Source organism: Azolla caroliniana, unplaced genomic scaffold, assembly GCF_043228905.1.
Source record: "Azolla caroliniana isolate FFs.n. ecotype wild unplaced genomic scaffold, voAzoCaro1.0.p SCAF_9, whole genome shotgun sequence".
Lineage (NCBI taxonomy): Eukaryota > Viridiplantae > Streptophyta > Polypodiopsida > Salviniales > Salviniaceae > Azolla > Azolla caroliniana.
In genome coordinates this window covers 18,922,695-18,932,645 of record NW_028230444.1, presented here as the reverse complement: position 1 = coordinate 18,932,645, position 9,951 = coordinate 18,922,695, and the positions used below count along the sequence as shown (strand labels likewise).

General features: G+C 39.4%; 1 protein-coding gene across 1 annotated transcript; it reads right to left on the bottom strand.

Annotated features, from left to right (window-relative positions):
• Positions 1-6,070: 6,070 nt before the first annotated feature.
• On the bottom strand, positions 6,071-7,901 carry LOC147860460 (F-box/kelch-repeat protein At3g24760-like). The gene has a single exon (XM_087324613.1). The coding sequence runs from the start codon at positions 7,803-7,805 to the stop codon at positions 6,594-6,596; it is 1,212 nt and encodes a 403-aa protein (XP_087180739.1). The 5' UTR covers positions 7,806-7,901; the 3' UTR covers positions 6,071-6,593.
• Positions 7,902-9,951: the final 2,050 nt, after the last annotated feature.

The window sequence follows — 9,951 nt, the reverse complement described above, 5'->3', positions numbered from 1 at the left end:
CATCCTTCAACAGCAGCTTGCATCCGGTTGGTGTCGTCAACAGTACATCTCCTATGCCGATAATTAGGCATGTACCTTCATTCCCCATCCGGACACAACCGTGATCCCCGGTTGTGTAGCATGAGAAGCATTTCCGGTCCGGGGTCAGGTGGACCGATGCTCCGGAATCAACAACCCACGTTGTCTCGTCACCGTCAAGGTTCAACTCACTCTCCTCGATGATGAGCATCAACTCTTCTTCACGACTTTTCCCGGTTCTAGGGACTCCGGTTCCTTTGTCTTCCGCGTTCCGATTCGCTAAGGAGCGCTTTGGAGTCGGAGCTCGTATCCTTGTCTTTCCGACGCGCCTCCTCATCTACCAAGCTCAACTTGACTCTTGCTAGGGATAATTGTTTTCCTTCCGGCCCGGCATTGCCCAAAGTGACAATCTTAAAGGAAATTCAGGAAGTATTCCAGCATAAGGCGAAATCTTTGTACCTTGATTATCATTCCAAGATTGGAAGATATAAGCGATCGTTGACAGCATTACAACATTTGCAACAAAAGTGGTCGCAATCTGTAGATTTAGCCAGGAGAGTTATTGATGTCCGGAAAACGATTGCCAAATTACAATTGCAAAGATCGAAGTTTTGGTATCATAAATCATTTGCAAGATGGATTAGACAGGCTGATACGGTTTGTAAACAGTTCGTTCAACCTCATCGCATTAAATCTCATAAGCCTCAGCCGACAAGCATGAGGTGTTTTGAAGGATCTTTCACATCAGATATTGTCGAGATGAGGGATATAGCTTCATCTTTTTATCCTAATTTGTTGACTAAAATTCCTCTCTCAAGAAATAGTTTGATTAAGAGGGATTATGTTTGGGCTTCGATCTCTAATCGAGTTCCGTCTCAAATGCAGATTGCTTTGCTTGCTCCATTGCAACCTTCGAAAGTTCTGTTAGCAACTAAGGCGTTAGGTAAGGATGTTTGTCCAAGTATTGATGGGATGGGGGTTTCATGGTATATAGAGTATTGGGATATGATTGGTAATGTTTTGACTTCTGCATACCAACAAATTCGCGACCATGGTTATATGCCTTAGGAATGGACAGAGGGCCTAATATATTTGATTCCGAAGGGGGATGGCCCTTTGCATAATATTCGAAAATGGAGGCCTATAACACTACTTACTGTTGTGTATAAGATTTTAGCTAAAACAATAACAAGGAGATTACCTTTTTTACCTCAACTAATTCATGATTCACAAACAGGTTGTGTTCAAGAAAGAAGTATTTTTTATAACATTTTTTTGTTTTGGGAAATGGTGGCTACTGCAAAGTAGCAACAACAGGATTTAGCTATTCTGTTTTTTGCTTTTAAAATATTCTTAATGAATTCCTAAAGAGAATAAGACCATCATTGATAGCTCTAAATAATGTCCTTTGTTTTTTGCTTAGCCCAAAACTAACTCATGTAATATCCAAATAATGAATTAGGAAACAAGTTTCGAACTTCTAGTTTAGTTTTTGTTCTTGTTTGACCATTTCAAAGTCCCCCACCTAGATAGATAGATAGATAGATAGATTATATTATCGTCTTCGGAGATCAAATATGACCTATGAGACCAAAAATATTACATTTCACGTGATACGTGTGAAAGTGAGTAGTGACTCTCGATGTTCAAGAATTTTACCAATGAATGTTGCAATCGAGAGTGCACATTGTGGTTGTGAGAGGAATTCATGCAAAGATTGGGCTCGATCGAAGAGATGTGGAAAGCATGGTCGAATATGGTCAAAGGCAGAGCATTGTATCAAAGTGTGATACTCAGACTCGCGAACTTGTTTAGGGCAAAGTGTGCATAGCCGACCACTCTCATCACTTGTACCCCAACGCCCTGTTTCACATCGCAATGCATGTGAGCTAAGTCGCATGGAAGCAATGGTTCGAATGGCAGATAACGGTATGGGCTCTAACATGTATGGATGTGTACGATTTCCCCGTTCCGCAAAGAATATGGTTTTGTAGTTAGGTGCAACATGTGTAGTATAATGTGTGAAGCGTGAGCCTCCACATTTGTCCCATGTCATGATACATTGGCGTTGCAAAAATGCCTCATTTACAGAGGAATCTAATGATGCATCATGAAGCAAGTGTCTCGCATCCCATCTACCAAACCATTTTTCTGTATCTTGCATCCAACCGGAACACAAAATTTTGCTTTTATGCGTCTTTTGGATCTTTTTGCTTGCTTCCCACGCAATTCTAGGAAGTCGATGTGAGGGACTTTTTTGAACCTTAAGCATGTATTCAACAACCCTTTCCATGGCCATGATCTCAATGGGAAGCGATCCCGTCTCAAGGAGGAGGAGGGTGTAGGGCGTTTGTTTCTTAACTTGTAGAAACTTGGTAAGAAAATGCTTTTGGACATTTTCAAACTCTTTCCACATAGACTTAGGGATGCTATCGCCCCATACTTCCACCCCATAGAGAAGAACTGGTGTCACCAAAGTGTCAAAAAGATATTTCTTGAGGACCCAACACTTAATATCTCCAAGATTGCATGTGTTCTCAAATGCATAGTATGCTCGTTTGCCCGCCTCTAAGCGGCGTGTAGCACATTCATTCCATCTATGATTTGAAGGAACTTCAAGGCCAAGATATTTGAAGCTTTCCACACATTCAAGTGGCTCATTGTTGTACATAATGCATGGTTTATCTCTTTTTTGGCTCTTCACAAGCATAATCTTTGTTTTAGAGCTATTGACACTTAATTTAGTATGCATGCAAAATTTTTCCAATGCCTTCATAAGCTTTTGTGCATCTCCTAAAGTATTTGCAAAAAGCACTACGTCATCTGCATATAGCAAAAGCATAATCACAACATTCCCAATGGCAACTTCTTCAACACATTCTTCCTTTGCAAACTTGGTAACCATTTCTTCCAATTCATCAATGCATAGACCAAATAGTGTTGGTGAGAGTGGGCATCCTTGCTTAACACCAATAGTGCTTTTGAAAAAATCTGAAAGTTTATCTCTCATGCGCACACAACATATAACCTTCTCATAAATTCGGGAAATTGCAAGCATATATTCACTTGGCACCTCAAGTTCTTCCATTCGCCTCCAAAGATGCTCACGAGGTACCATATCAAAAGCTTTCTTGAAGTCTACAAAGCAACAATATAAACCTTTACCTCTAAGGCGACTTTCCTCCATTAATACTCGAAGGGTGATAAGGTGATCAATGGTGCTATGGTGTTTCCGAAAGCCAGCTTGTCCATAAGCTCTCTTACCACTTTTTTCAGCCCATACACTTATCTTTGATTCCATTATACATCCAAATAGTTTTGCCATTAATGAGCCAACCATGATGGTTCGATAGTTGTTTACATTATTTATATCTCCACCTTTATGTAAAGGTTTGATCCAATTTGTAGTTCAATCGTACGGCATACCATGTTGCAATGCATCATTAAACATATCGCTTATCCATATATGTGCTTCCTTTCCCGTCCATTTGAGCATTTCAGCCTTTATACATTGAAGATCGCTTGCCTTTCGAGAGGCCAATATCTTAAGTCCTATGCATATATCTTCAATTGTAAAGAAGGAAGGCATATGTGAAAGAGAACCATAACACATCATCTTTCCGGCAAGAGATAACTCATATAAATTCTTACAATGCATAGACAAGTCGTGAAGAGTTAAGTCACCATAACTCTCAACACGTTTTCCCTTTAGATTTCCCCAAAATTTAGCACATGCATGTGCTTTCTCTTGCGTTTGGATAAATTGTTGAGTAACTTCCCATATTCTTCTCTTTCTTTGAATAAGCCTTTTATACTCATGCAAATGCTTTTGGTAATTCTCTTTATCCTTAACTACATCCAAAACCATAAGGCACTTTCGAGCTTCACGACATTCTTTATCAAACCATTTTTTCCTAAGTTTCTTGGTGCATTTCCAAGATGTGCGGTTGGTCGAAAAACATTTGTTTGTACATGAGAGAATGACTTTCTTGAAAGCTTCCCATTTGCATTCTAGTGTGGCACCATGTTGTATCTTTGTCATTTGTAACATATCCTCAACCATCTTGGAATACATGGGTGCTCGCTTAAGGTTCATGCTCAAGTGCGGTTGTTTATTATCTTCAATAGCCTTCTCACAATCAAACCTATGCATACATTTGAGATCAATACATAAAGGCCTATGATCTGATTCTGGTGTCCATTCACCAAGTGAGAATTTATGTATACGATCCAAAATACCTTCGGAAAGTAGCACATAATCAATCACACTATTTCCGTTGTATTTTCTACATGTAAAACCATTAGTGTTGGGCCATAAGGAAATACCATTTGCAATAAGCAATCCGGTACTATTGCACATTTGTAGGAGTAACTTCCCAAATTGGTCCGGATCTTTTTCATCGCTAGAAGAGCGGTTATACATTTGCATATCCTCTTGCATCCTTGAGATATGTGGCATGAAAGATTCTTGTGAATCAAGTTGGAAACTTCTTGTACGAGCATTCATGTCACCAAAGACAATAACTTCCCCTTTGGATTTGAAATAAGCAATATCATCTTCTAGATTGGCAAACGGTTGATCTTTATCCAAACAAGCATAAAAGTTAGAATCTTGATGAGGAATGTAACATCCAACAACAAAAGTGGGCAAATCATTAGGTGTTTCTATTTTGAGCCATATGTAGCATTTATTTTCATCATTTTTTATGATTGACACATATTTCTCTGTTTCCTTCTTAATCAAACATGCCACCCCTCCTTGTCCTCTTCTTTGTCTTGGATTTTTCTTCCATATCAAAGAGTGTACATTATAGTTTCCTAAACCTTGAATCCTTTGAGTATCATGCTCCCATGTTTCAACAAGAAGTGTGATATCCGAGTCATTGGTGAACTCCTCTATCCTAGATGGTTTGGGAGAGTGATTTTTCAAACATTAGTTGCATATGCCATGTTGACCCCCATGGATGTCAACATATGTTTGTAGGTGTATGATTTGCTAGTGTACCTAAGGTGTTGAAGAGAGGTGAACCAAGTAGAATTTCTTGGACTTTCTTGATTTTATATTGCCCAAAATTAGTTGTACATCTAAGAAAAAACCCCACTAATTTGAAAAGCAAATTTATGGGATGTTAGGTCTCAATTGACGGATTTGATCTTCCATTCACTATTAAATCTTTTCAAAATTGCAATCATGAGCACTAGATATCTGCGTTAAAAATGTCTTCACATTATTGACATTTACAATTTATCCATATAATATGGATTGAAATAATAGCATTCCCCATGATGAAAATTGGAAGGAATCAATTTGTAATTCAAGACATGTCCATTTAGTCATGCTTGGATATTCATATTAAAACAATTTGAAATTCAATTGCATTACCATTTAGTAATCTGAAAATCCAAAATGCATTTGCATTTAAGGTGTGTCATTTCCATACCTTAATATATTGTTGACAATGTATTTAAATGTGGGCAAGGTCACGTCACACGTGGTACTGGCACAAAGATTCAACGTTCTCATTATGAACCAATGCATTGCCAAAACCAATTTGACACTCCACCAAGCATAACCATGTGTCCATTCTTTCTTATTGACACCAATCTAAGCGAGCCATGGCCACACCTTCAACTACATCATATTTGAGATGGCATTAAGGACATGCCATGCTTTCAATTCTAGAGAGAACATGGCCATGTTGATGTGACCACATTATTTGGATTAGGCCTGTTATTTGAATATAATATTTAAATTTGTGTTATTGAAAGTGATTTCATCCCATAGAAATTGGGACAAGAGAATCATTCAAATGTTTTTGTTTTGGTCCCATGGGCCAGGTGATCTAGACTTTGAATGATTGAGGCAATATGTGCTACACAATGTCACATGATCAATGACCCCTCTACACACCCATTAGCATAGCGAGTCTTTTGGTGTAAATTGAACGCTCGCAAATGAGTTGGGTGCATCAAGGATTGTAGCTTTGAGAGCACAGGGTTGAGTTGAATGTACGGAGACCCATATAAAGTTACACTTTGCTACTAGTCAATGTTTACGAAATGGTTATTGTTTGATTATTATAACGCATATGTAAAGAATGTGGATGTTGTAGATAACCACCATTAGATAAGGGAGGTCTTTTTTGTAAGTAAAAGCTACACACATTGAGGTCTTATCCTCTACTTTATATGGATACCACATATGCACCTTCGGATAAGGGTGACTCTTGACATACATATATCTCGATCCCCAACAAAACGAGCTACTTTTGGCCCAAACACATTCGATTTAAAAGGTCAATGTGTGTTATACGAAATTCATAAGAACTAGTTTTGCTTCCTCTTTTTTTACCGAAGATTTATACTAAGAGGAGTTAACTCGCATTGGGGTCGATGCATGTTTTATACAACATTGGTGTGGCTTCACATATGTATCTATGTATGCATTGTATGTATGTATGCAAATTGCTATGTGAAGTGTGGGAGGTTAGTAACATTATGAGGGACCATGGAAGGGGGGTTTGGCTACTAGATAAGAGGAAAGAAATTGGGAAAGAAAGATATAGATAGATATGTCAGGGTGTGAGGCAAGAGGCCAAGGGAACATGGGATGAGAGGCAAAAGACATGATCAAAACGATGGACAATGGGAGGGAGGAGAGGAGGGACGAGCCACGAGCAAGCACCCGACGAGGCTTCGATCTTGCACACGACGACCATCGGGCTCTCTAATGCGAATTTCGATGTCGAGTATATGTAGATGATCCCGCCCGCCCCTCCCGTGCAACCTAGTGTGAGATGCTTCTCAGTCGGATCAACATCTTCTTCACCGACCAAGTCTTCTTCATCTTCTTCTTCTTCGTCCCCTCCATTGGGCGAATTGAGCATTTGGAATAGCTCTAATGGCATAGTCCCTAAATCTTGCTTCACTCTCATTGTGTCCTCATCTAGCGCGACTATCTTTACCCCCACCTTGGCACACACGACAACCGCCCCCAATCTGGAGGACCTGCACCCTCCGCCGAGTGCCACCAAATTCCACCACTTGGCTCCTGTGGGCCTCTCAACCTCGGCCAATGTCCATCGCCCTCCGGCCCCCTCCATCCAGCAAATCTTCCCGGAATATTGATCGGCTACATACATCCGGCCGCCATAGACAAGCGAGGAGAGGATACTCACGCCCCGGATCGGCATCGCCTCCGATCCCCGCTGCCATTTCTCCCCAATGTCATCGTAAAATTCGACCTCCGCCTCCTCGTCGGCTTCTTCGCCTCCACCAACCACCACAAGTGTACCCTGGTGTCCCTCGCCCACACTATAGCTTTCATTGGCACGATCGTGTATAATGCCCACAATGGGTTCCTTCCTAGACACTTCCATGGGGGATTCGATGACTTTCCAATCTTGCTTCAATGGCATCGGGGCGAAGCAAAGACGGTCTTGGTTGGCACCGGCGAGCGCGAAAAGCATGCCATTGGAAGAGCCGAGGGACGAGTGGTTGTGGCGAGGCGGGGTGACGAAAGGGATGCGGATCCAAGAGAAGGAGATCGGATCGAAGGCGAAAGATTGGTTCTTTGAAGGGATGATGTGGTTGATGCCAAAGAGGAAGAACCAAGGCGATCTGTTGGTTGGGGTGAGGGAGTAAATGTGTAGGAATTCAATGGATGACACTAGAGAATAGAGGAACTTGCATGTTGAAGAAGTGGATAAAATGGAGGGTAGAGGAAGGTAGGATAAAGCCTTCTCTAAAACTGGCTCAGGAAGGAAGTGCAAAGGATTTGAACTCATGTTCTTCTTCTTCTTCTTCTTCTTCTTCTTCTTCTTGTACTTGTACTTGTGCTTGTGCTTCTTCTAGTCCTTGTGATTTGTTTTTAAGAGGATATAGTGTAAGATATATATGTGTTATATGTACTCGGTACACCAAAAGGAAAGCAAGGATTTGGATAAGGAGAAAATATCTTTATTAAAACACTCTGGACATAAGAACTCGGAGATTTGCAAGTTGGCTTCTGGTATTGATAGAAATATATAGGTTCCGTGAGTGTTTCTCCAACCTTTCATTCCTTTGAATAAGTCCAACAATAACTCTCCATATTGCAAGTATTATTCACATACATAGATATTTGTCTCTATATGATCCTACCACCTTCCCCACAAACATGATAAAATAGATTGCGGATTTGTACCGAAAGTTTATGAATTCCAATAAGCAAGGTTGCCAAGATCCGAGGGGCTACGGTTCAAGCTTTAACATGGAGGAAAGTCGACTCCGTCCTCTTTGTGATTCCTATCTTATCCTTTTATCATTCAGTTTGTATCATAGAACTTACCACAACTCTTGTGGTTGATGCACAGTAATATACTGGCCATAGGCTAAAAGGCCCAAAGGTTTCCTGTTGAAACATAAGCTTTAGGTTGTTGAAACATGAGGGAAAATGAGTTGGTTCACCCATGGAAAGAAATGTCTTTGTGTTGAAAACCACTCATTCTTTATCATATAAAACCATGGGCCCTCAACTTGCATCACTCCTTCGCACACATGAGCATTACCAATTTTCTTTTTGATGTGTCATTTTCTCCTTTCTTAAATTATTAGACCTCTTGGTTGTCTTAGCCTTAAGGAAAGGATACAATACAATAGTTCGCTAGTGGGTTTCCAATATATAAACACCCAAATATATAATGTAGTTATCTAGTCATATCAAAACACTATTATGAAAAAGCCATGACAGTGCCATTTCATGTGAGGGTCATTAGGCTAGGTGCCGATGTAGCTAATCCGATTATGTTTAGTCTAAGAGACTAGTTTTGAAGGCTAATAAATTTAAGCAACGTAATGATAATGTGCTATTATATTAACAGTTATGATATGAAAGAACAATTCTACGTCATGCTTTTAAGTTGTATTCTAATGCTAATTAAGTAATTCAATATGTGACAAAGAGACAACCTTTCTTTATGCAAACAAATTTTAAAATATCAGTGTCACATTTACTACATCTCCCCTTTTGGACTGATTTCAATGAATTATCCACATACTCTCTCTTACACATACATACAATTTGAACCCCCAACAAGTTCAAGCGTTCAACTATTAGATTCCAAAAGAGCTTATCACACATCGTCTAACATCATCCAAATTGCAAAATAGCATATGACACATCGTCTACCATCATCCAAATTAAGCCCTAGTAATAGAGTTAAATGCTCATTTTGCAACATGGTAGTTTATAAGCGCATTAATAAGATTTAACAATATAAAAACAAACATTTATGGATAGGTACTTTGAGTTTAGTTTAAATTTCAAGAACCCTACACAATAGTACTATGTTATCAAAGTCAATACGATGGCTTTGTCTCCATGTATATGTCGAGATTTCTTACCTCACAAATACATGAGGCCCATATTAAACACCTTTTCCACCATCAAATGTATATCATGGCCCCATGCATGTGTTCACATGTGCCTTTGCCTCATACACATGATGGTCATGCCTATGCTCAATGCTTGTCATTACATACTCCCCATTTGAAGAAGTCTTTGTCCTAAAATACTGTAAGTGGGAAATCTCCAATATGAAGAGTGCTAGTTCATGCCCTTTTCATGTATACAACCTTGTCATACTCATACATTCAAATTAGCTCTAGTCTTAACAAAATATACACATATGGGATGTTTTCTAAATTAACCTTGATATTGTATTATTTCAATATAGCAAAGTCTTGAATTGACATCTTTACACATCATTTCGAGAAATGCATAAAAGGCAAGGGAACTACACGTGTGAGCATTGCAGGTTAGCTAGGTTTGGTTTTCCACACATACAAGAATATATTAATATAGAATAGAATAATGGAGTGCGTATTTTAACAACTTGATAGTCATGGCTACCATAAGTTGTAGAAAAAACATAAACAAATAAGATAGGATAG